A 27603-nucleotide genomic window follows, 5' to 3' on the forward strand; every position below is an offset into this window, starting at 1 on the left:
AGTTGAAACATTTTGCCCCAATTTCACCCTTACGATTTTTGATTTTTTTAAAATAAGATCAAATAAATTTCAAAACCAAACATTATTTCAAAAATAAAAAATCATCCTGTTCCATTCCAAACACGTTGAAACAGAATGGAGGGATATTCTCAAAATGCTTTGTTTTGATCCCCCCCAAAAAGTTTCCATTCTGACAAAACAGCATTTTCCAATGGAAAAGCATGCGGCTGCAAAAGTTTTGACCCGTTCTACTTTTCGCAGAGTCCTAATAACAGGTTTGTGGGTGGGCACCTGTGATTGAGCAGTGATTGTTTGTGCACTGCTTTGAAAATGTGCAGAGCTATGTGACTGTTTAGGTATTATTTTGGCACTGAAAGCAATGCAAACATATCCCGATACAGTAGCATGGTCTCGGTCATGTGTTATTTCATGTCTGTGTGCGTAGGGAAGGCAGCGTGGACTAGTGCAGAGGAAACTAGAACTAGGTTTACATTACAAGCTAGGGATGTGATTCCCTGCTCATGGAGACATACTCATGTGAGTCCTTATCTGAGCTAACGCACTAAAAATAGCAGTGTAGCCATGAGCAGTGGCAGCAAATGCATGCTTAGCTGTCTCGAGTACAAACCTGCCTCAATCCTGTGGGTAAGTACTCAAGGCAGCTAGCATGTGTGTCTCCTGATGCTGCCTGTGCTACTGTGGCTATGCTACAGTATCACACCCTTAGCTCGTAGTGTAGACACATCCTGAGGGTCAGGAGACCTACCTTCTGTTTTTTGGCTCTGCCACTGACCTGTATGACCTTGGGCAAGTCACTTTATCTCTGTGCCTCTGTTTCCACACCTATCCTTTGCCTGCCATATCTATTTAGATTGTAAGCAATTTGAGACAGGGAATGTCATTCACTGTGTGTTTGCACAGTGCAACCCTGGCCTCGGCTGGGGCCTCTAGGTGCTCCCGTGATGCAAATAATTAATATAAATTAAAGCAAATAATTATATTAAATGATTTCTTGTCCTTGGGTATTTGCAATAAAATGTTGGTAGTGTATTCCCATCGCTGATCTTTGGAACTCTACCACTAAACTTTATTTCTTATTTACTTGCTGTTGTTCTGGCATTTTGAAGGGCTCCGTGGAAAGAAAGCAGCACAAAATCACACAACCAGTTTGGTGAGTCCTGTACAAACAGGAATCATGCTAGAAGAACTCATGTGCCTGTGTTGCCAGCTTCAAAAAAAAAAAGAAAAGAAAAGAAATCTAACTAATATGCACATAGTGAGAACCTCAGACCACTAAGTGTAAGCAGTGCCACATGGCAGGCCATGGGGTTGTAAGAGATAATCTGATGCCTGCGAGACCTACCATGTGTCTCTGAAAATTGGTAATGTTCCTGTTTTCACTTGTCCCAGTAATTGTTGGTTGTAGGGGGAAAAGGGGATATTTTGTAAGGTTTTCTTTTTTACCTCCTGTAAGTCTAACAGCTCAGCTCAGTTTATGTATTAAACAGCCCCTGCTTGATTTGGTTGCTGTGATCGATGCCCTCTCTGTCTACGCTAGCAGAACGCTATGCTGGTTTTTAAAGCAGTTTTGCTACCACAGTTTAGTCATGTAAAGAAAACTGCCTTCATAACTAGATCTCTGCACACATCACTCTGGGGAGCATTGTAGTATGTCCATCCTGGCTCCTACAACAAGGAAGAGATAGGATTCTGTAATATGACCATACCACTCTTTACACATTGTTGAGGGTATGCCTACACATCAATAAAACACCCTTGCCTGGCCTGTGTCAGCTGACTCAGGCTCACAGAGCTGCAGGGCTGTAAAACTGAAGTGTAGATGTTGGGCTCGGGCGGAAGCATGGGCTCTGAAACCCCTGACATGCACCAGTCGTGGGTGTTTCATTGCAGTGTAGATATACCCAAATCCTGCTACCCGGTTGGCTCTCCAATGATTTGAGTCAATTACATAATACTCTTTATTTCTAATGTACCTCCTCACCATAGTGTTCTGGGGTGTTGTATGTACATCATAAGAACAATCATTTAAAATAGGTATTAAAAATGCAAAATGACATGCCACCCACTAAGAGCTTTAGATTGCATGTACTTGTCATCCGTCTTGATTAATTTTATTTGTTAAATTCACCTTTTCATCCTTTGGTTTCCAGAACAACAACAGCCACCAAGCTTTAATATGTGGTCAGTTGGATAGGGAGGAAAGATGGCCTTGTGGTAAAGCACTGGAGTGGGATTCAGGCAATCTGGCTTCAATTCCTGGTGCCCAAGCTTGTGAAGGATAAATGCATCAAGGAAAAACTTCCATCCAGCAAGAGGTCTTATTGTCCAAAATGGTGGGCTCTTTCTATGGTTTCGGGTTCATTGTGATTCTGGAGTGCCCACTTGTCAAAATGAGCACAGGACAAGCAGAGTGAAACTTCAGAGCTTCTTTTTTGCCAGGGGCAGAGTCACAGCACATCTACAGAACAAAATACCAATAACTTGGGGAATTAAAAAACAGAAAGGGAAAGGAAGCAATAAAAAAATCAAAGAAATGAAATCTGAGTGTACAGGAAAAAGTAGGAGAGGAGAATAGTTAAAGGGATACTTTGCACTTGTTCATGCAATGATCTCAAATCACTCTAAGCTCTTTTGCAGCCTTCCTTGGGCACATTACTTATTATCCTCATTTCACAGATGAGGGAATTGAGGCACAGAATGATGAAGTGAGTTGACCAAGGTCACCCTGCGAGTAAGTGGCAGACCCAGGAATAGAACCATATGTCCTGATGCCGACTTCAGTCCTTTGGCTCTAATGCAATCATTTTCCTTTTGTCCTCTCACTGTTCCTACTTATTCCCTTGCTGCAGCACTACTCTTTCATTTGCTTTTCTGTATAGCAGCTTCTGCTCTGCTTCCTGGCTCAGACCTGCTCTGCAACATTACAGAAGATGATCCACTTTCCCCCTCTCCCACTTCCAAGGGCTGGGAGTGCCCGTGGAATTCCCAAAGTGAATAAGGGCTGCGTGGGATGTACCATGTCACATGGACAGGTAATACCTGGAAGGCATCGCTCATTTTCAGAGCAGTTGGAAAACAATTGCTAATAGTGCTCCTCCTTACAAAACAAAATATTCAACCTGCTCGGTTCATTAATTATTATCTTCAGGCAGGAACACTGCAGATTTGTTACTAGTAATGGTCAAATCATTAGCACATGCAGCATTAATGGAGGAGAAAGCATCCGATAAAGAGTCCTCTCTTGACCATGTTGTCATCCCTGAAGCACAGACCGGGTTGTTAAATTCAGTTCCTGCTCTCCTTTTGTCACATATACCTGCTAGAAAGGTTGTATGGAAAGGAAGCATCAGCCTCTTTTCAAAGACAGAAGAAAGAAAAACTTTCTTCATTGTAAAACAAGAGTTCTGTGCCAGACCCGACTGCCTGTGTAAACATACAACATACATATTTAAAAATCCTTAATGTCCTGCCAAGATCCACAGGCCTGAGCTGGAGGGAACCACCTGTTATGGGAAATAAAGATTTTGCTCTGTCTCAGGCGCTTGTCCAAGTTGTTAACGTTATTTAGAAAAAGTAAACAGTTACAAATTACTGATACATTGATCTGGAAAGGATTCATTTACTTTTTGATTGCTTTCTCATAGCAGTAGATTACTAACTGATTATTTATATGGTACAGAATAATAAAGGTTAGGCCTGGAGGGACCCTGTGAACATCAGCAAGGCCAGTCTTCCCTATGCCTAGTACAAATCACCCCATGCCAGTTCCTCCTGTGTATCGTATTTTAGCCATTTCCCTTGATGTCCCTCGACCTCTCTTGGTGGCTCTTCCTCTGTTATTCCAGTATCTTACTACTAGGGCACTTTCCCTGTTTTCTTATGTAAACTTGCCATTCTTCAAATACATCCTAGATCAACTTCCAATGTTTTCTTTCCCCTCCTTTATTATTATTTGCTTTTGGCAATGCCTATAGATCTGTCATATTTCTCTTTTTTTAGTTGTTCTTTTAATCTTTCCTTGCAAGACAAGACCTTCTGACTTTAATGATGCTTGTCCTTTTCTTTGTATTTTCTCTTTTATTTTTTATCCTTCTCAGAATGAAGAGCCTGTCATACCATCTGCAGTATTCCAAGTGAAACCTCACCAATTGTCTTCATTTCTTCTTTGACACAATTTTTTCTGGCCTCATTTCCCTCATGTTGTTCTTGTTGAGGTAGGTGGCTAATTAGTGCTAACCACGAAGGGGAGGCCATAATTGGTGTTCCATACAGATTCTGTATGGTAGAGGAGGTCAGTGCTAGGACAGTCTTCCCTTGGGGTTTCTTCTGCTGGGATTTCTGATGGACAAGTAACCTTACTAATCCTTCTGATGTTTTCTGATGGCAAACAAACAATTTTCTATTTAATTTCTGGACTAGCTTATCAAGAAAGTTTTGGATAATTGCATTTTGAGATACACCTTTGTGGACATGGGATACGCATGTGTGTGTCTATCTTCATTTAGTCTGTTCAGCTCTCATGGACACCCAAATGGATCTATCCATTCTCCTGCCTTGCCTCATAGCCATTCTCTTTCAAGCTGGGGAGGACACGATTCAATTCCCTCTGGAAAGTCTCTATGACATTTTAAAAAATTGATCAGAGGGGTTGCTGTTGAAGAATGCGTAGCACACTTCATGATGGAGCGTGTTACCTTCACAGTGTCTGCAGGTCAGGGGGTATGAGATGAGGACTGAGGCATAGGTCTACCATTCATCATGATTTTCCCAGGACTGTCTAATTTTGGTTGGTTGTCCTCCATCCTGCAAACTATGGCTGGAGCCCAAAGAGTCATAAAATATGGTCATGGCCAAGGTAACAGCAACAAGTCAATGCCATTTTTTTCTGGCGGGTAAACTTTTAAAGATGGCATCCCTATATGGGGTAAAACATGGATCCATAGACTTGGCAACCACACTATTTTATGGCCTGTTTTATATAAGAAGAAAATGCAGCAATGGCACTCGCAGCTCGATTCCCTGGTTTTAAAAGTTCATCCAGATATTCACCCTCAAACCCCTCACTTATCAGTAAAAAGAACAGGAGTACTTGTGGCACCTTAGAGACTAACAAATTTATTTGAGCATAAGCTTTTTGTTTTTGTTAGTCTCTAAGGTGCCACAAGTACTCTGTTCTTTTTGTGAATACAGACTAACACGGTTGCAACTCTGAAACCTGTTACTTATGAGTGTTCTTATTGCATGTTGCGAGTGTTAGCTGTCCTTTGTGGAGGGCATGGGAGGCTGTTCAACTATTTTTCTCATGTTGTCTGGGTCTGGGATGTATTTGTGTGTGATTGACCACAAACAGCTTTACTTTAATTCCTTATGGCATTTACTTTGAATTTTGGGTGTGTCAGACTTTGCAAAAGATAATTGCTGTATTTCATGGTACAAGTTGTTTTCAAATAGATATGCATATACGCGCTCATCACCCTGAGATCCAAATTAAGAGATTTTGGGGAGATGGGGTAGGGAGCCAATTTGGGTGATTCTGCTAGGAAACCAAGACTGTGGGCCACGTTCTGATTTCACTTTGACTGGTGTTAATCTGGAACTATTCCATTACCTTTAGTGGAGTTACTCCAGATTGACACAGATATAACTGAGATCAGAATATGGCCATTTAACACTACTGAAAAAGGTCCCACATTTCAGAATTTCAGCATGTTCTGGCTCTCCATTTGGTTTCCAGCAGCTAATTAGTATCAAAAGAAGCTAAAAACATATGAAATACTTTCCTAAGATTACTCTTCCATGTAAGATATAGCTGTAGCTGCCACAAGGATATTATGTGATTGCGAATAAGATGGGATGTATCCGTGTGACAATGTCTAAGATGTGGTCCACACTATGACAATGTTTGTGGACCCCTGCTCTGGAGTAACCTGCAGTGTCACTTAATCTTTTCAAAGAAGTTATTCCTCCCTCCAGTAAAAGTAGAGAAAGCCTCTCCAACACTTGCTGAAATCTAATTATGATGTTAGTTCTGTGGATGCTTTGGGCATGCAGTAACATTGCATGTTTGTACTGGAGTGAGGACTCTGAAATGTAGCAGAGTGAAACCACTATGTGCCGCTGTCTCATTTGTGACACGGTGGGGAAAGAGTCATTGGGTGCAGCCCCACATTAGCTTGAGATTTGTGTAGCTCCCCGGACACTGTGCTGTCAATCCTTCTCTCTGTCTTTGCAGCTCGGTTTCACGGCCTCCAGAAATTTTACAGTGAAACCATGTATACATGACTGCAATTAACATTAATGGGCATTCAGGGTGTGATTCCCATGCAGGCGAGATTGCATAATCACCTTATGGCAGTAGTGCCTCCGCTTTGCAGAGAGCAAGGATAGGAAAAAAATACTAAGAAACGTCTCTCCATCCTGCAGCTGTCTACGCCTGTTCTTTTACTGTACTGCCCTCTCTATGTGCAGCCCTCTCTCTCTGCCACCATCTGAGCCATTTCCCCCTCTGCAGATTACACCTTAAAACCTTCCTTCCCACCCCCGCTAAATTACAGTTAACGATCTGTGGTCACGTCCACACTGCAGGGGTTTGCTGGCATAGCTATGATGACAGTCAGGAGTGTGAAAAAACCACACATAGCTGTGCCGGCAAAACCCCCAGTGTTGACGCAACTGTGCTGACAGAAGAGTGCTCCTGTTGGCTTAGCTGCTGTTGTTTGGAGAGGCAGTGTGCTATGCCGACATGCCTTCTGTCAGCATAAGCTCTGCCTACAGTAGGGGGCTCTGCCGGCATAGCTGCAGTGGCAAAGCATTTGTATTGTAAACAAGGCATCTGTCTCTGAAGTCTTTTTTGATACACTATAGGAATTGGGTATTTAGGAACATAGGAATTACCATGCTGGATCAGACCAGTGGCCCACCTACCTCAGCATCCTGTCTGACAGCGGCCAGTAACAAATGGTTCAGAGGAAGGTGCAAGAACCTCTGTCCCCCCCAGCCCGCCCAATAATGGACACATTTTGCAGTCACATGCCTATCAAAGGAAGCTAGGGGGAAGAGAGAGTTTCTTTTTAAGCTTGTCTCTGTCACCAGCAGAAGTTGGTTCAATAAAAGATATCACCTGACCCACCTCGTCTCTCTCATATCCTAGGACTGACATGGCAACCGCTATACTATATACATTTCTTTTTAACATCAGGCAGATGAATCCAGGTTACCTTCTGCCTTGATACATTACGGCCACTTGGCCTGTTCACAACTACCTTGCCCCTTGTGTTGTCATCAGTGCAAAATGGGTGTAAAATACTACCATTCTGGTTCTGTGGTCTTGTACATCCCTTTGCACAAGGTGCAGTGCGACAGTTTTCTGGACCTTTCTCCCTTAGAAATATTGCAGTGGATAGTTAGCAAATCTGTGGATAATAGTCATACTATTCATATAAATGATTAATCCTTTTTTGAATTATACTAAGCTCTTTGCCTCAATAATATATTGTAGTTTTACCTTGTATTATCCTCTCACAGTATTTCTCTCTCCTTCTCTCCCACATATTAGCAATAGTCTCAGAGGGAAGCAACATTTGTGTGTGTGGTTTAGCTAGTTAGTGTCTTAGTTCGTATTTGCTAATTTGAGCCATTTTTGCAGTTCTCAGACAATAATGCAACTGTATCACGGCATTTTTGACAACATCGTTGACCTCCGTTGGCTGCGTTTTCACAACACTTGAATGCATTAATATTGCTGTCCGAAGCATTTTAATTTAATTAGAACAGTGGCTGTAATCATCTGGGGGAAAGCATTCACCCCCTCCTGCGTTGAACTGCAGCACCTCTGTGGTTTTCATTTGCCCGGGAAATCGCTGTAGCAGGGAATGAGAGGTGAGGGCAGGGCTCTCTTGCCCTAGTGCTTGGAGATTCAGATTGAGTCCAAAGGGAGGAGGCAGGGAGGAACTGAACTCTATGAAATCACTAAGGTCACTAAAACAATCTCTGCTCTCTGTGTTCAGGAAATGAGATGCTAATCTTTTCCCAGGGCTGCTTTGCATAAGGTCCATTCCAGAGAGCTGTGTTTATTTTAATTTCTCTAATTACTGGTAGTGTGCTGATTATGCTGCTGTAGATTTGTTGTGAATTGCTCTAGTAATGGGATCAAAAATGTGTACGAGTCCACCATGGAAATTAACAAGGAGATAGAAATTGGGAGGTGGGGGAGATTTAATTCGCCCTCCAGTGCTGCGGAGTTCCTGCTTCCCTGTTGCAGGACTTAATCTTCCTCCCTGCATGTAGTCGGAGAACATGGTCTAAGGGTCTGATTCAAAGCCCATTGAAGTCAATATATGTTCTTCTGTTGACTTCAGTGGACATGGAATCAAACCCTGTGTGCAGGGCCAGGGCTTGGAAAATTTACCCAATGCTACACTTGCTCACCAGGCTGAAATCCACTGGTCCCCCAGAGCCATGCCCCCTCCTGCCCCGTCTCCCCCTACTCAGGTAATCTCTGCTGCTTGGTCTCCTGGTCTCCTGCTGGCTGAACTCTATGTCTCCAATTAATGCCACTCCCCGCGCAGAAATCTATCAGGTCGTGCTGCACCACACCCAAAAGAGGTCAATGAATGTGGGGTATGCTCCACTGTCAACAAATAACCTATTTATACTGTTCCTTTTGCTAATCCTCTGCCGGTTTGCCAGTGTAGCATTGGTGAGGCCTCCCCGCATGCAGCATCCTCTGCTGGGGTTGGTTGCCCCTGGTACTTCCTTCCCAGGTGGTAGCATCTCCCCTCACTCAGTGCCTCCTGTTCTATGGGGTGAGTGTGGTGGCCTCCTCCTGCCCAGTGCATGTACTCATACCAGCAGCCACCCAAGCAACAACTGCCATTCCCACACCCAAGAGATCTCTCCACCTTACCCCTAAGCGTTGGCTGCTGACAGAGGTGGCAGCACTGGTTGTCTCTGCAGACTCAGGCAGACATCACCATGTTGGTTCCAATCAGTTTGTACTTGGAACATTTACTTTTGCTGCCATGTATTTTTCTTTTTTAAATGAAAGCTTGGATTCTGTAGAAGCTGATGGCCTTCACCTGAGAATAGGGTTGCTAGGTGTCAGGTTTTCAACCGGAACACCTGGTCTAAAAGGGACCTTGGCAACTCCGGTCAGCACTGCTGACTGGGCCGTTAAAATCCAGTCAGTGGCACAGCGGGGCTGAGGCAGGCACCCTGCCTGCCATGGCTCCACGCGGCTCCCAGAAGCAGCGACGTGCCTCCTCCAGCTCCTACGCGTAGGGGCAGCCAGGGGGCTCTGCACACTGCCCCCGCCCCAAGCCCTGGCTCTGCAGCTCCCATTGTCTGGGAACCGCCTGCGGACAGGACAGTGCGCAGAGCCGCCTGGCCGCGTTTCCACATAGGAGCTGGATGGGGGACATGCTGCTGCCTCCGGGAGCTGCTTGAGGTAAGCACTGCCTGGAGCCTGCACCCAGATCCCATCCTGCACCCCAAACCCCTGGCCCAGCCCTGATTCCCCTCATACCCTCCAAACCCCTCAATCCCAGCCTGGAGCACCCTCCTGAACCCTAAACCCCTCATCCCCAACCCCACCCCAGAGCCCACACCCCCAGCCAGAGCTCTTAACCCTCCCTGCACCCCAAGCCTCTGCCCCAGCTCAGAACCCCCTCCTGCACCCTGAACTCCTCATCCCTGGCACCGCCTCCCCCCCAGAGCTGGCACCCCAAGCCCCTTAGCCAGCCTGGTGAAAATGAGCAAGTGAGTGAGGGTGGGGAGAGTGCGCAACAGAGGGAGGGGGGATGGAATGAGCAGGGGCGGGGCCTCAGAGAAGGGGCAGGGCAGGTGGTGGGGCAAAGGTGTTTGGTTTTGTGTGAGTAGAAAGTTGGCAACTCTACCTGGGAAAGATTCCTGGTTGCCCCGATTGAGGGGATTTCTCAGTTGCAGGAAAGAGGTACTTTCCTTCCTCACAACCTAAGAGCAGAGCTGGAACACCTGTGCAGCCTCACTCCAGGACGGCACTGCAGCCACAGGACTAAGCATTCCATGCCCATGGAGTGAGGTCAGTGGTGACAGAGTGAGAATCCGGGAGTCTGAAGTCCTGTTCTTCACAGGGCAGTGACAGCAAATGTCCCCTGTAGGTAGTTCACACCTTCCGTTTCTCCTTATTGGCCTCTGTGTGATAGCTATCAAAGTCCAAATTACTGTGTCTCCACCTACTGGTGAAATAAGCTCATCAGGAAAGTAGAAGTAAGATTTTACCCTTTTGAAAGTCTAGATCAGTGGTTCTCAACCCCTAGCCTGCGGGCCACTTGTGTCCCAATCAGCACACAGCTGTGGCTCATGTGACATCCTCAGGGCCATACAGGTAGTATATATACTGTGTGGATGCAGCCCACATACCACAGAGAGCTGCATATGCATTCCACAATGGTAAATAGGTTGAGAACCACTGGTCTAACAGGAAGAGCAGGGAGGCAGGCATGGAGGGTGACATAGAGATCAGCAAACTGGATGGCAAGCAGACACAGTACACTCCCACTTATTTGAATGGCCTGGGGGACATCCGAAATTTTCAGAGTAGCAGGTATTCAGTAAAATGGAAGTTCTATTTGAGGTGAAGTTTTGATACTTTGTACTTTGCTAAAGGATAAAAATAAACAACTTTAAGTTTATTAAAACACCAAAATTGTGTTAAAACCACTGTGGACATAATTTTTCTGAATTATTAATTATCTGCTTTACGGCTATCCGAATGCCAAGCCATTGATTAGCGCTAACAGGTGCTAAGAGGCTAACTGAGGAGTTATAAGTGGATGAATAAGTGACATATGGCTACATGAGGGACACACTGTGGATTTGGATGATTAGAATTTTCAGGTAAAGCGAATTAGGACAACTGGAATTATACTTCCCCTGTTGGGAGCTAAGCCCTGGCACTATGTGATATTGTTACATGTAGAAGAGTAATGGCCTGTTATGCAGTGATTGAGATTTGGATACAGGCCTTTAAAATATCTTTCTAGGGTTACTGAGCCAAGTCAGCCATCTTGCTATCCTGAAAGCTACTGGGCAGGTCATGTGTCGCTTTGTCTCAACAATTTAAAAATATTCTGTTGCAAAATGCCATATTTCCATCTTCTTCAGACTGTCCTATCATTGGGGCTACTTTTGCATTTGCGTACTAGATTGTCTTCAGTGAGTGTTTCGCTTCTGCAAAAATACATATCTACCTTTGTGCGTGCAGCTCGTGGTGGACTTGATGTGTAGGGACAAAAATATGACTGTCAGACTTTTACATTTCCTTGTGGGAACTGGAAGTTGGAGAGCATTACAGGCTAGGGCTGTGACTTCTGGGGCTACAGGGCCTAATGTAAGTAGTTTTGAACCTTGCGAAAAGCTGTTATTTGCAACTCCACCAAATTTCAGATTTTTTTTAAGTGTACAAAGTGTACTTGAATTTTGCTCCCCTTCCCCCCAAAAATTGATCCCCTCCCTGCCCCTCGCCCCCCCGCCCCCGCAGCTCCTATGACTTATCCTGTGGTCTTCCCCTCCATGTTCCTGACTAAAACTTTCAAACAACCCACAGTAGACTCTGTCCACAGAGGATTTTCCAAGATTTTCAAGCATGCTGTGACATGACTTTGGGAGTTTAGTCAGTGGTGTGTGAATGCTTGTGCAGCACAGATGTGATCAATAAAGCTTATGGTTACCTCACTTGGTGCTTTGATTTAAGGAGGTTCCAGTAACTGGGCACCCAGTGTTGCCTGGATTCTATCCTAGGCTCTGATTCAGGGAATCTCTTAAGCACGTGCTTCAATCCATCCCTACCTAGTAGAGCACTTAAACATGTGCACAAGTTTAAATCTAGTGGGACTTCAGCATCTGCTTAAGGGCTGTCCTGATTAGAGATGTATCCCTAAAATAGTTAGCAAGCCTTTGGTTAGATGTCCAAATACTGCTGGGTTCTCTCTCCTAACAGACTGGGGGACAGTGGAATAAACCCCAGAGCTGGGATATCCCTAAAGGGTCTTAATTAAAGAATTAATTTATTTTAATCGGCGTGAGGTTTCCCTGGAAACTTTCCTAGCTCACTGTGAGCTGAAGGGAAGCCTTCCAAAAGCCAAGACAGCAGGAATTGTGCCAATCTGTGCATCCTCCTCATGAGTTTATGGCTGCAGGCAAAATATTATGGAACTGTGATTTCGAAATTGTTTGTAGATTGCAATTATTTGAGGCTGATCATTTTGTCACTTGTGGGATTCGGTATTCCCAGTCTATCACAGCAGCTTGTGAATCTGGAATGTAATAGCACTTTGCTCTTTTATAGCACTCTTCACTAGCAATCCTCCCTTACAAACATTCATTAACGGAGCTGCATAGAATCAATGGAATTTGCCCAAGTTCATGCAACAAGTCAGTGGCATAACTGGGTAACAGAACCATGCATTCTGATTCCCAATCTGGTCCTCTAACCACTACCCCACAGCCCCACCCGCTATAGGCTTTACTGCAAAGGGAAATATGAAATTAATTGATTACAAAACTATTTATTTCCCCCTAACTATAGCATCTGCCCCTTTTAAACTGTCACTGTAACTCCATTGACTTGAGGAGCTACACGAATTTATACCAGCTGAGGATCTGTCTGCATAACCTTAAAATGATGATACCTACCTAATTTTCATAGTTCGTTTTATTTTATAGATCCCATAGAGGACAATTAAGTAATTTTGGAGATGTGAAGATTTTAAATGCATCCTAAAATGGGATGGATTTAACAAACACATCCTGGAAGTGTGGCTCTAAAACCAATTCAAATATGACCCTCTGCATTCACATTTGTATTTAACCAGGATGTTGTGTAGTGGCTGAAGCACAGGATTAGGGTAGGTCACAGAACTAGAACGATACTTGTTCCTTTCCCACTCTGTTGCTGACTCGCTGTGTGAACCTGGCCAAGTTGCTTATAGCCTCACTTTCAAAGGAGCCGAGCAACTCTACCTGCTGCTGACTTGCTCAGCACCTTTGGAAATCTGTCCAGTAGTAACTATGCAGTGTTTAGGGAGGGCTGTATTTTCGGGATGCCATTGTTAAGTCTGTTCCACTTTAGGATGCACTTGCTGTTCTTTTTTTTAAGGCATCTTAGCTCTAAAATTGCTTAGCTAATTTGGGCCTTAGTCTTTCTATAACTCAGGATACCCATCTGTAAAATGGGTTTACCTAGTATCTTCAAAGTCTCTTTGATCTTTGGCTTAAGGGTGCTGTAGTAGGGCATCATATTACTATGGGAGGAGATTTTCAAAGCCACAAATGAGAGCTGGGAGCCTACCACCCACCTGAGCATTTGAAAATCTCCCCTGCAATTATGGCCGTTTCACAATCTGCTATTGTAGTCTGAGCTGTAATGGAAATATTGACTGTGACAAAATGATCAAGCCCACATTTTTTTTCATAAAAATTTTGGTGTCTTTTCTACCTGTCCTGAATATAGGATGCTAGGAAACAGTGGATCAGATACATTTACTTAGCAATCTCTATGAAAGTGCCTTTTTTGGTATAAATATTGTTTAAAGCACCATAGGCTAAATTGTACCTCTAAGAGGTGGAGCTGTCCGGAGAAGAAGGGAGTGGTGGTTTGAGGCATTATGGCTTCATATAGAACAGCACCTCCTGGGTGCTGAGGGAAATGCAGTGAGGATCCTGCCTGCTACAGGCATACCCAATACATTCCTCCCCTGATGTCCAGTGGGAGGGGCCTCTGCAGCTCCTAGTGTTCCTCTCTGAAGCCCAGTAAGGTGTTTAAACGTGTGCCTCAGTACCTAGCTGAAGCGAGGCTTGAGCTGCTAGCATCCCTCCCCGCCCGCCCCCACGCTGCATTTAAGGTGGGAAGGGACTTCTTGTTGCCTCTCTTCCCTCTAGAGCAGTGGTTTCCAGACTTTTCCCCCCAATAATTCCTTTGGCATCCTACTAAGGGTCCCAGACCCCTTTCATTTCTGGTACTACCGGAACATCCCCGCCAGCATGACCTCACACACGGTGCGTGTGAGATCATGCTGTGCAGAGGGCGCTAATTTGAGAGCAAGATGGTGTCCTCCATGTGGCAAAAGTTCCGGAATGCTGTTCTGGCACATTCCATCCCTGCCTCAAGGGACGGACCCGCCTCATAACCCATGGCCGGCCCCCAGGTGTCTGAGGACCCCACTTTGTGAACCACTGTTCTAGAGCAGTGGGTTTCAACCTTTTTTCATGTACGGACTTCTAAAAAATTTCAAACGGAGGTGCAGGAAATCTTAGACATAGTCTGTGGACCCCCAGGTTCCTCAGACCACAGGTTGAAAACCACAGATTTAATGCATCTGTGCAGGGATAGGCATCATTTTGGCCCTATTTCAGCAGGGTTCCTCTTTTTTTATAAATATCTTTTTGCATGAACAAAATGGCAACCTGTAATGCAGTTCAGAACCGTGGATCACGGCAGGGAATGCTAGGAAGTGGCTGATCTCATTTTCTACCAACTCTCCATTTGTTATGCATGCGCCAACTTTGAGAGGGAGCAAAGTGCCAGTGAAAGTGCAGAACTGCCCCGGAGTACTATGGTGGGGACCTCATTGGAATGTGAAGCACTGAACCAGCCATCTTTGGTTGGCGCATGAATATCAAAGCTGAACAGTCAAACTCCATGTCCAGCTTTGTCCACCAGCTTTTTCACCATGTCAGATATCCCCAGGGAAGAATGTCCCAGCTTTTTAACTAAAAATCCGGTGTGAATTTAATGTTGGTAAAAGGTGCTGTAATGAAAGCCCTGGAGATGGCACTTCTCCACAGAACAGAGATAAGCCTGGGTTTTTTCAGTAGAACCTTCTCAACATTGCTCTGCCAATATGCCTCAATCCAAAAGAGAAATTAAATTGCCTGTAAGGGTCATTCATTCTCTGTGTACACTTGGTCCTTGGCCTTTCTGCTGAGTCCACCAGCAAAGATGCTAAAGAATGTTAATTGTAATGGTGGTTTTTAGAATGTTGATTTTTGTTTATGGGGAATCTGAGACTAACAATGCATTTAATGTGGACCACTGAGCAGCTAACCGATCTAGGTCAGATTGCCCTGGACTTGGTTTGAAGCCATGGCTAGAAGGTGAAAGGCCCTACTCTCAATTCCCTTTGTTGTCCAGTGCCCCTTGGAATTTTCTCCTTTCATAGCTTTAATTTCTATTTGAATCATGTTGTCAGGAATGAGAAGGACTCTCACGTTCCCTGTTTAGATTGGTTATAGTGCCAGCGTTCCGTTCCGCAGATGAGCGTAAGACTGTCATTCTGGTACCATAGCATGCTATTGTTTGTAAAGGAAATAACTTTCTTCTTCTTGCCAGTAAGTTTGTCCTTTTCCATCAGACAGACACTGTGGTAAGGGAGGGGCTTGGTGGTGATAGCTTTTACTGCATCCCTACTGAAATTTTGAAATGAGCGAGCATAGCTCCTTTTGTTCACATCCGTGCTAGTCGTACTACCATCATCAAAACTGTCAGCATTCAGCACAGCTCTGGGAAATAGCACGTTGAACCAGCAGGGGAGTGTTCAGCAATGATTTCTGTGCTCCTGCAAATATTGTGGCTTAGTTTATTTACAAAGGGTATCATTTGAGTTGTGATTACAGTACATGTTTAGAATATGGAGGAATTTTCCCACCAGATCAGATCAAGTTTTGATCTTAGGTTTCTGGACAAACTTGTTAGGGAATAAAACCGAACGAACAAAAGATTGTGGCACTATCATGACTTTTGCAAATCATCCCTCTGATCACTCTGCTTGTATGTTATATCCCTTTCTCCTGCTCTGTGTCTATCTTCTCTATTTTTAGACCTGATCCTGCTGTGTGATCCACATGGGCAGACCGCTCTGTCTGCATGGATTTTAATGGGGTTCTGTGCAGGCACTACAGTCTGCCTGCATGAATCGCAATGCAGGACTTGCTGTTCAACACAGGGCCATGTCTTACTCTGTGTGTGTGTGTGTGTGTGTGTGTGTGTGTGTGTGTGTGTGTGTGTGTGTGTGTGTGTGTAGAGTGCCTAGTGTAATGGGCCCTTGATCTTAGCGGGACCTTTAGGCACTACCATAATGAGTAGTAATAATAATAGGAAACATCTTGTTTAACTGCGAGTTTTGTGCAATATTTAGATCAAAGTTACTGTATGTTGAAGAAAGTGGAAATGGCTCCTTTTATTATGCTGATTTCTTTTTTGTTTAGAAAAATGACTGCAGTCCTCTGAAGTAAATACAGAAGTGAACAGCAATATAATATGGTTCTCTATAGCAATGTAAATACTACAGCATATCAACTAATTACTCAATTTTGGTAAAATATTCTGAAGATTTAAAGTGCTAAATATTTAATAATTATGCCCAGAGCACTGCATTATGCTGTTATGAGATGTAGTGCTTTGAGCATTTACTGTAGGACAGTGTGTGTGTAAAACACATACACACATATATATATATATACACACACACACCGCTATCAGATTTACATTGACTTGAAAATCTTCCCCATCTCTCCCCTCTATGTCATTTCCCCCTTCCTCCTTCAGAAAACTTCTGAGAAAACCCAGGGAAACTTATTGGGCCTTAGCAAGATGAAAACCATCACCTTGAAAACTCTCTCTAGTCCCTGGTTGCAATTTGCAAGCTTGGAACTTCCAGGGATTTGAATGTCACGCCTGCAGAGCTATAGAGCAAGTGGACAAATTGCACTCTGTGTGGTTCCCTAGCCAGTCTGGTGCATAATAAATGCTATTCGCCCCCACTACTCATACACACTTCCTTCCTTCCACCCACTTCCCTCTCCAGTCCCCTGTTTTAGTTTCACACCTCCGCTCCAAAGTTCACATTGTCCTCTCTCTCTCTCTCTCGCCTTCTTATTTTTAATAGCAGGAAAGAATTTCCTACACACCTCCAGCGAGCCCAGTAGTGAATTACCCTTCCTCGTCACCACTACATGTCCCAGTGCCTCGAGCGATCAGGATGGAGGAAGACGCGATCAGACTGCCGGCACACCTGCGTGAGTGTTTGAGTGGTGGCTCACCTCTTGGATTGAGGAGGGAGGAGGAAGTGGTTATTCTGTAGAATGGGATGGGGGAACTCCGTGGTTAGACTTTGAGAAAGCACTAGTTGTTTGTCTTTTAAAACACTTTTTTTTTTTTTTTTTTTTGGAACAAAGGAAATTGCTCAGAAACACAGCGAAAACGTGCTTTTCTCCACAGTATACGTTCATTTCATGTGGCAGGAAAAATGCAGAGGACTCAATTCAACCATGACTTTCACTTCAGTAGAGTTACACCAGGGATCAATTTGACTCAGCAAGATCACCTTGGGTGGGATGAATCTCTCAGAGTTGGATCACTTGGTGATGTACTTTGGCTCTATGTCAGTACTTCTCCAACTCTGGCCGGTGAGTGTTTTGCACTAATGATGGTCCCCAGAGTGTTTACTGGTCACAGTCAGGCTCTTCACTGCAGAGTGTGAACACCTGCAACTGTAAAGCCGGAGGAGTGAGCCTACCACGGAACTCACCAGGGTGCTGCTAGTCCATAAAGAGAAGCTAACATAGGGACCAAAACTGGAGTTGATGGTGGGGCCAGAGCCTCATCTCATTGAGGTAACTTGCTGGTTGCGGGGCAGGGCAGTGAGAGGTGAAACAGAGTGAAAAAGGAGCCAGTGGAATTTTTCTTGTTTACATATAATTATTAATTTGTTAAACACCATGTCCCCAGGTGCTTTGGCAAGACAGATAGTAACACTGTATTATAGTTGCTGCTGGATTGATGTAGAGTGGGAATGACAAATAGAATTGAGATTTTTGGAGGGGAGGTAGTCCATGAGACAAATTTTTTCTTTAAAAATGTCCCCATTATCTTAAATGCCTGCCCTAAATTATCCTTCAGGCACGGTCCTTTCCTCATCCTAGGGACAGAACCCAGTCTTTCAGTGCTTCTAGGGTCCTGGTCTTCCTCCCTCTTTGTTCCATGTTCACTCCAGGTATTATGACCTAAGCTTGCCCTTAATTCACATCACCTATTCCTATTGCATCTAGAATAGCCACGAGTTTTTGCCTGTTGCTTCTTCCTGTGCTGCCATTCAACCCAGATGATATCATGTGATTAGCTTGCTGAAAAGAATGTGTGAACTGTCATTCAAATTCACTCCCATTCGACCAGCTGGCATGAAGATTTCCTTCTGATAGGAAACTTTTGACCCAACTTTGATAGGGAAGTGTGTTTGAAATCCACAGGGCATCCCTACCATTAGTACCTCGCATTTCTATACCAGTCTGATTTGTTGTGGTGAAAAATCATTACAGATTATTCAATACATTTATTTGGAAGATTCTTCTACCATATCAGTCTGTCATATAGATTGTAAACTCCATGGATTCAGGGAACACAGTCTTCCTTGGAGACCAGAGTTTTGACTCTCAACAAATAGTTATTATTGACTTATGTACTATATTGCTGAAATTCCTTGATTTTTGGAGATGAATTCATAGATATGAAGACCACAAGGGACCATTATGAACATCTAGACTAACCTCCAGCATAACTTAGACCATATAATGTCACCTCATGATTTCTGCAGCTAGCCCATAATTTTTATTTGAGCTATAGCACATCTTTTAGAAAGACATCCAGTTTTGTTTTAAAGACTTTAAGTGTTGGAGAATCCACCATATTCCTAGATAAATTGTTCCAGTGACTAATTACTCTCACTGTTAAAAATGTGTGCCTTATTCCTAGTCTGAATTTGTATAGCTTCTGCTTCCAACCTATTAAATCTCATTATATCTTTTTTCTGCTAGATACTATCAAATGTCTCTTCCCCATATAGGAACTTTTAGACCCATGATAAAGGTTAAGGGGTAACTTTCTTGGTTAAACTATATATATAAATTGAGCTTCTGAACTCTGTCACTAAAATGCATGGTTTCCAGACTTCAGATTATTCTTGTACCTCTTTTCTGAAACCTTTCCAGGTTTTTAAACATTCTTTTTAAAGTAGGGACACCAGAACTAGACACGGTATTCCGGTAATGGTCTTGACAGTGCTGTATACAGAGATAACTAATCTTTCTGGACCTTGGGTAATAGGATTAAAATGGGATGTGGGACTGTAGCGAGGTCTAGACTCACCGGTGCGGCGCCTCCTGCTGGTCCTCTTGGGAATGAGCTTTTTTTCCAGCGTACAGGCCGGTGTCTCGCCTGCTGCTGGCCCCGTGTCCCTCCCAGATCCCGGTGCCCCTTTACCTCAGGGTTCTGCCCCAGCAGTACCCCCACTCTCTGGGTCTCCCCTCCCCAACCCTCTAAGCCCACTCACCTCAGTGGCTACTGTCAGTCATCATCTAGCTCTGCTCACTGGGACAAACTGCAGTCTGTCATGGCCCTCATCATTGGCAAGGAGGTTGGACCAGCTGCCTCTGCCTATTCCCAGGCTGCATCTCTGTAGCCCCAGTACCTTTGATAGGCCTTCAACAAGGCCTGCCTGCAGCCTGGGGGTTTACCAGGCGGGAGCTCCTCATCTCCCCTTTGCCCTTCCCCAGCACTACTCTGCTTCAGTTACCTTGCTCCCAGGCAGCTAGCCCTTTCCTCTCCAGGGCTAGAGTGAGACTCCTTTAGCTCCTGGCCTCCAGGCCTCTTGTCAGGGCCAGCCGGGCCCTAATTGAGCTGACCACACCCGTGGTCAGCTACTCCCTCAGCTGCTTTCACTCCTTTTCCCAGCCGCAGCCCTCTCCAGGGCTGCTTTCAACCCTGTTCTGTGGGAGTGGGGCAGCTGCCCCACTACAGGGACTAAGTGTTAATAATTCCTGCTGGCTCCTCTTCTATTAACTAAAGATAGATCCAAATATTGTATCTTAGATCCAAAGCTGGACTTTCCTCAAAACTTAGGTAGGGTAGCTTGAATTGGTCATTTTAGTTCAATCCATAATAGAAATAGGGGCTATTTGTGACGTTCAGATCCAGATCATGGTTTGAGTCTATCTTTGCTTTGCCTGGCTGAGATTAAATAGCTGATGATCTTCCCCAAACCCACTCCCCCTTCATACAGTTATTTCTGAAGGCAACAGGGAGATCTGGTACAGTTCTCAAGTCACAGCCACTGAACAGAACTATTCTCATAGCATAGTCTAATGACTCTTAGCAAAATGCAGTTAGAGCCCAGTTCTAGCCTTAACAGATAAATTAATAGGGCTATTTTCTGCTTTCATTTAGACTCCTAGCAAACCAGTGGGGTTCAATAGCGTGGCATGGGTATTATTGAGAGCATAATTTGCCATAGGGATTGGTTTTGCCTTCTTCTGCACTGAAATAGGCTCAAATATATTCTGCAGTTGAAGGGAAAAGATGGAACTGGAAAGGAATGTCCTTGATTAATATGAAATGGGCTCCCTGGATTTAGACAGAGTGATTTATGCCTTTCTATAATAATGCCTCTATTTTAATTGTTAAGAGTACTCTCAAGGCAGTAACAGCCAATAGTGCCAGGACAATTAGGGCAGTAATTTCCTCCAATGTTGTAAATCAGTCCCAAGTGTTTGGTGAGCAAATGGGCTTCAGACAGGCGACAGGGAGAGGATTTGCTTCAGGAACTGAAGTGAGGGGAGTAAGAGTGAGGAAGGGGAAAGAGTGAAGTGCAACTTCCTCTCCACTACAAGTACAGGGAGAGCTCCCTCGCCGCTGCGTTTGGTGCTGTTGAAAATCTAGGGAGAGCCCCCTCCCCCTTGGCTGGCGTGGAGAGCTCCCCTATCATTTAAATCTACTGTAAACCCTTATTTGCTCTCCCTCTCTGATCTTCTACTGCCATCCCAATAATATGGAAGCACTGTGTAATAAAACTTAATTTTGTACTGTGAGGGTCTGAAATCCTTTCTCCAAAAAACACATTCTTCCTTACAAGACTTTTGTCCTAGGCATCTAAACATATCCCTGCCATCTAATACTCATAACATTCCCCCTAACTTCTGCCTTTCTGTTGCCAGCTGCTATTATGGCATGGCCGGCCACCCATCAGCAAGGAGGGTAGAAGACCTGGTGTCCTCCACCACTAGAATTAATGTCAGGCAAGGGCTCAAGCCGCTGGTAGACGCAGAGAATGGTGTAGTTGCCAGTTTCCCCTGTGTCCTCACCATCTATTGGCAGATCGAGCATGCCACTGTGACAGATGGGACACTATCCTGGACAAACCTTATTGAAAAAGTTGATGGATCATTGTTGGCCATTGTATGTAATCCCTTGGGGGAGGAGGGACCACAGCCCTCCAGGAACTAAGAACAGTGGGGGGTGGTTGGTCAGATTCGCTCAGGTTGTAACACCTTCAGAGAGCTACCCGCACCTGGAGAGAGGCTCAGATATACTGGTTCATACTGGATTCTCCAAGGACCAACAAACAAAGAAAGGAATTTTGGTTAAATAGCCTGAGATAAAACTGACATGGGGCCTTCTTTCTGATCCTGCAAACGGACGGGGCCTTCTGTCCAAGAGGGCCCCAATCCTTAGGGAAGGGTTGGAAGGATTTGGCCTACCGAGGCCCCATAAGGCTGAGGGTGCTCATTGTGAACTAATAGCTATCATGAATTTACCGATAAACCCTTTGGTCGTGATAACCACCGAGAGCCCTTGTTGGGGTGAGGGGGTGATCCCTGGGAAGTTTATTAGCACACATGTAGGTTCTTTTGTTGTTTTTAAAATGTTTTCTCAGTAACGCTTTCACCTTAAAAATAAAAGTGCTGGCTTAGAAAGAGCTATGTGGTAACCCACCTGTTTACCATCTCTGAGGAGAAAAGCAAAGCAGGCCTGCTTAGGCAGTCTGACTTTGCTGGGGAATTTACAGTATAGGCAGGGAGCTGTGCAGCCTGGAAATTCCCCAGTTAGGAGTAAGACAGACGTGTGTCTCCACCCAACAGAGGTGACAGCTGAAGAGCTGGAAGCCTAGAGTGGGTGTCCTTGCTGGACCATGGAGGGAGAATTCAGGAGCAGTTACCCTGAAATATGACAGTCAACTCTGCAGTTTGTGTTTTCTTTATCAGCCTGCACAGCTGATGGAGGGAAAGGATGGTCCAGTCATTAGTGAGTGGTTTTGGGTTGTGGAAGACCTAGATTCAATTTCCTTCTCTGTCACATACTCCTTGTGTGATGTTGGGCAAGTCGCGTAGTCTCTGTGTACCTCAGTTCCCCATTTGTAAAATGTGGATAATAGCACTTCCCTACCTCACAGGGGTGTTATGAGGATAAATACATTAAATACTGTGAAGCACTCAGATATTGTGGTAATGGGGGCCTAATAAGTACTTAGATAAATAGATATCCTGGAGGTACTTGCAAATCCCTTTTCTGCCCTGAGGGATGCCACAAAAATCCAGTTTCTCCTCATTCTGTGTTTAAAAGGGCTCCTGTCCCTGTCTAGTACAATGCCATTTAGTGCTGTCTTCCTGCACTTTGGGTGATACCCTGGTGGTGAGTAGTTCTTAGAACTGGACAAAGTGTAAAACAGAGTACTTAAGAGAAGAGATGGGTCAGAAAACCTTTCCCTTATGTATATCATTATGCACTGAAACATAGGCAAACATCTTTTAAAGGAGCTTTTCATATTTTTTTTACCATGCAAGAATAAAATGGCTATTTTGCCTTCTTCTCCACATCGTCAGCAATGACTGCTGTGATGGAATGTTCTAAACCTGCCATGAATCTCTTTGTACCCCTTTGGATATAGAGTTTCTACAGCACTAAGCATAGAAATACTGAAGCTATAGAAGGAAAGGAACAGTTAACATCTTCTAGCCCATCCCCTTGTTCCCTGTTGTACCTGCTTTACTACTTTCTGCAGTTTAGTTTTCATCTTCAAAGGGTTTTCCCTCCTTCCCTTAAGAGGCTATTTCAGAGGCTAATAGGTTACAATCTAACAGGTCACACTGTCAAGAGGTTCCTCCTGACACTTCATATACTCCTAGTTAGACCCACCCTACACAGTTCCTCTCTGTCTTTCATATGTTTGGAGATCATATGTCTCCCATCTTAGTCATAGTGAGGCAAACTGTACATATTTAGCTCTTTTGAAAGTCATGAATCAATCATTCATGCCCCCTGGTTGTTGTTGTCACTCTTCTTAGAACTCCCAACAACTTGTTTGGTATTGCGATGCTCAGAACTGAACACAATATTCCAGGTGCTGTCATATCAAAACCATGTAAAGAGGAACTCTGATATCTGTGCTCCATAATGCAAAGCATTCTCTTTTTTGGGTGGTGGGAGAAGAGAGGCTTTTAGAATAGTTGGGGTCTATTCATCAGAGCTGCCCAGTACCTGCAGTTCCAACATACTTCAAAAGCAGTTGCAGGTACTCTGCGCTCTTCAGTTTCCAGCCCTTAGTGGTTTTAGGGTCTGATTGGCTCTGATGAGCTTCAGTGCTTTTTAACAGTAGTAGTATTGTACACCATTGAAACATGTCCATCTTCAGCCAGTGAGGTTGCTTGCTTCTTTAAACATGCCGGTGGTCCCTCGCTGTAGCAGTAATTATAGACTGTTCCATTGCCCATGTGGATAGGAGAGAGGGGTCGCTAATTTTAACTCTCTACAATGAAAATATTAATGAGAAGTATTTAAATATCAGGAAGTGCATTGTATGCACCCAATTCATCTCTCGTTGCATGAGTAGTTGAATTCTTGATTCAGGTGAGACCAAACCATTTGCTTTTGCATGGTTATGAACTCCTTATGGTCTCACCCAAATTGCCCATATGATGTCACCGCTCTGTGAAAAGAGGTTTTGCTTGATCTGTTTATTAACTAAGCCATAATGGGTGGTGATGGGTAGTACATTTAAAGGGCTGCTGGGTCAGGTATATACTGAAGCAAAGCTGAGGCATTTACCAGATCTCAAATCAGTTTATTGTGAGTGTTCTACTACTGACCACACAATATTGCTCATATGCATCATTTGTTTTTAAGAGCAACTGATTCAGTTTTAATTTTTTTTTAAAGGAAAGCAGGAAACAATTAGGAGATTAGGAGAGACAGTCACAGTTTCATGGGATCCATTTTTCTATATAATGTCTATTAATTATGTTTCTCTATTTATTAATCCATTGGCACCTGTTAATCATTCTACAATTTTGGCTAGCAGTTGGAAAAGTCAATTCCAAGTGTTAGACATATGGTTATTTAGTTACTAGAATCTTCAGTGTGTTACACTGCAAGTATATAGAAAGAAAGGAAGAAAAAAAGAAAAAGAAAACCCTTCACCCTAAGAAATATTTAGAGCAATAAAAATATTTGCTTTGGAAGGATCCTTGTGGAACAAAACTGATTGACGCACATTCAGTGAAATAAAATAAAAGCTACATACAAGACAAAGGGATTTTGAGAGATGCCCAGAATGTTAAATTAATGACTCTGGAACTAAGCCTGGTCTCACTGAAATTAGTGATTAAACTCCCATTGATTTTAACCGGACTTGGATGTGACCCTTTGTGTAATCTTTCTCTGTCCTGTGCTGATTGGCTGGTTTGCCCATTCCCTCATAGCCACTTAATCTCAGCCTGGCTCCGCATCTGCTCCTCAGACACGCCTACACTCCTCTGCCCTGTCTTCCTTATGCCCTTTCCTTCCATGGCCCCTTTCCCATCATTTCTCTGTCTGTTTAGCTAACCCACTTCTAACTAAACTTCAACCCATGCCAAAGAAAAAAGTCCTGCCATTACCATGACTTGTGATGCCATTGCATTGTTCGTTGTGTTTGCGCGTTAGACCCCTGCCCCCACCCGGTGCCTGTCTTGGCTAGCTAGATTGTACATTCTCTGGGGCAGGGCCTTTGTACTATTCAGTGGTTATACAGTGCCTCGCAGAACGGGGCCACAAGTTTGGCTGGCCCCTAGGCACTGCTGAATAATTTATTGGAGAAGGAATATAGTTTAGTGATTAGCACATGGGACTAGGAGTCAGGGGCTCCCGGACACTCTTTCTGGTGCTGCTGCTGAGCCCCCCCGGCTATGTCTACACTGCATTGTAAATCCAGTTCTGTAGGGCCCAGGCCTGGTGGGGACTCGATGTTTTCAAGCCTATGCTTGAACGTCCACACTGCATTGTAAACCTGGGTTTACAATTGCAGGACCTGGATCTTACAGCCGTGCTAATGCATCCATACTGTGCTGCGCGGATCTTTTGACTTAGGTCTTCAGCTTGACCTGTGACCACACTGCAAAATGACAGGGCTTGAGCAAGAGTTACAGCAGGATTTAGGCTATAAGTAACCCACCCACGCACCCACTCCCCCACCCCCTAGCAGGGTCCAAGGTCACAGGTACAGAGTGCTTGCTGACCGGAGTCAGACTGATTTGTGTGTGGATGGAAGTGGGGCTTGGGCTCAAGCCTGATTCAGAACCTGGCTTAGTGTGAAGCTTAGCATAGACATCTCCCCGGAAATTAAGTGATTTAACCACGAGGGCTCTGTGCTTTGTTTTCCCACTTTGTAAAATGAGGATTATACTGTAGCTCACACAGGGATAGATTTTCAAAGGCCCAAATGGCAGTTAGACACCCCACTGAGTTTGAAAATCTCCCCCAGGTCTGAGGTGAACTTGATTAATATTTGTCAAGTGTTTTGTAAAAGGCACTATAGACTGAAGAGTAGTAGTATCATAGGGCTTTGTCATGCAGTACTAGTTTATGTAATAAAAACAATACATTTAACATTTACAAAAAATAACAGAATATTGTTTAGGCAGTTATGCTACTATTTTACACTTCTCTCTGCCAGTTTCAAAACACTGGACAGATATAAATGAATTAAGCCACACAACTACCCTCAGACATAGGAGGAATAAAGCTCTGAAAAGTAAAGATAAAAATGCAGTGCTTTATTTCTCTCCTGTAGGAATGGCAGTGCTAAATCAATATGGAAGAGATGCAAAGAGAGACATTAATTTGCAACAAGCTTAGCAGGGCAACTCTTTGCTAGGGTTGAGCAAGACTTCATTATTGGCCCAGTTGGGAGAGCTGTGGCCTATGGACCAGGAAGATCTTCATTTGAATTTCCTCTGGAGTAACATGTGGACATGGGTAGTGAGTTGAACCACCTTGCCATTGGGGACGCCACCAAGGGCCTGATCCAGAGCCCGTTTATGTGTGTCACCGTTGACTTAAATGGGTGCAGAAGTGAACCCCAAATTGGTTCCATCTCTTCTAGTATCTGGCCACCAGGGCAGATGCATCACAATTAAAATTTTAAAAATTGGGGTTGGAAGGCGTTGTGAGCAGGCTTCTGCTGTTCAAGCAAGTCGTTTGCAAATACACATTGTTGTTGTCTCGCGTGCTTGTGACACAAACCCAGTTAATGCTGTGGTTATCCAGATTGTCCCTCTCCAATTGAAATGCACAGAAAGACACATGCCATCTTCTCTCCCCTCTTGCCCCAATGGGAGCTCACAGGGCAAAGTTGGGAGGGTATAGGAGCCCTGTGTTTCAGAGCACAGACAACTGACTGCTCAGGACTAGTGGTGCCATGCCAGTCTATTGCACACATGGAAGGTCTCACCACTGAGTTTTTAGTCTTTTAAAAGCACACATGCACACACAAATCTCTCTTCACAGAGGAAAGAGGGTGTTGTCACTTTAATTTGGGATTCAAGCAGTTCGCTTGTGGAATTCCCCTAGAAAGTGTGAGGAAAAATCAGAAGCAAAAGCAGCAGGACATTTATGGTATTACTGGGCTTAAAGCATTTTTAGCCTTGTTTTAAAACGATGATGTCAAGTTCAGTGAAACCTAAAATTAACTTGTTCTTCCCCTTCCACCCTCTCTTCCACCATGTCTCTGTATATTTTTTGCATTTGTGTTTTATAAAACAAATGCTTCGGGGCTCATTTTTTCCTAAGAAAAATTCAGTGTCAGCAGCTCAACACTCACAAATAACCCTATAATGAAAAAAGAAACAAGAAACCGTGTGTAAGCCATGACTAAGGGATCCTTCACAACAAACCAGCGTGTGCTAAGGAACCCTTCAATAACAATAGAGCACACATGCTATGACCACCCGTCAATAACAAATAACTTGTGTTATGAGCAGCCTTACAAGGTCAAATGAGCATGCACTGCCCAGCACTCACAAGCAGCTCTATAATAACAAACTAATGCACACATGATCATATGCAGGCAGGACAATCCGTGAGGATGAACCAAACTCCAATATCAAGGTTTCAAGGGTTAATATTAATAATTGAGCTTTTAAAAGTTATGCAGAATATCTTATGTGTCCTTTTTAATGGTTGGGTTTATTTCTGCCGTATACCTAGGTCCTTCTACAGCCCCCATCTCCATAGCATCGGAGTGCCTCACAAGTATTAATGTATGTAACACAGAACTACGAGGCTGAGAGGCATTATTATCCCCATTTTACAGATGGGGAACTGAATAGCAGAAGCATTCAGTGACTTGCCCAAGGTCACATGGGAACTCTATGGTTGAGCTGAACCCATGTCTCCTGAGTTCCAGTCCACAGCCTTTACCCGGAGACTATTTTTCCTCAGTCCCTTTCCAAAAATGTACAATA

The 27603-nt window shown here is 44.1% G+C and overlaps 1 protein-coding gene across 3 annotated transcripts in view; it reads left to right on the top strand.

Annotated features, from left to right (window-relative positions):
* The window catches only part of ETV6 (ETS variant transcription factor 6), a 167046-nt gene that overhangs the window by 40606 nt on the left and 98837 nt on the right, over window positions 1-27603 (top strand). The window contains exon 2 of one of the 3 annotated variants that reach the window (XM_054038605.1): window positions 16944-17073. The exons of 1 other annotated variant lie outside the window; for it this stretch is intronic. In XM_054038605.1, coding sequence (XP_053894580.1) covers window positions 16944-17073 — 130 coding nt within the window. The remainder of the gene's footprint in view (window positions 1-16943; window positions 17074-27603) is intronic. One more of the 3 variants, XM_054038613.1, reaches the window with a different exon arrangement.

The sequence above is a fragment of the Malaclemys terrapin genome, chromosome 1 (genome assembly GCF_027887155.1).
Source record: "Malaclemys terrapin pileata isolate rMalTer1 chromosome 1, rMalTer1.hap1, whole genome shotgun sequence".
NCBI lineage: Eukaryota > Metazoa > Chordata > Testudines > Emydidae > Malaclemys > Malaclemys terrapin.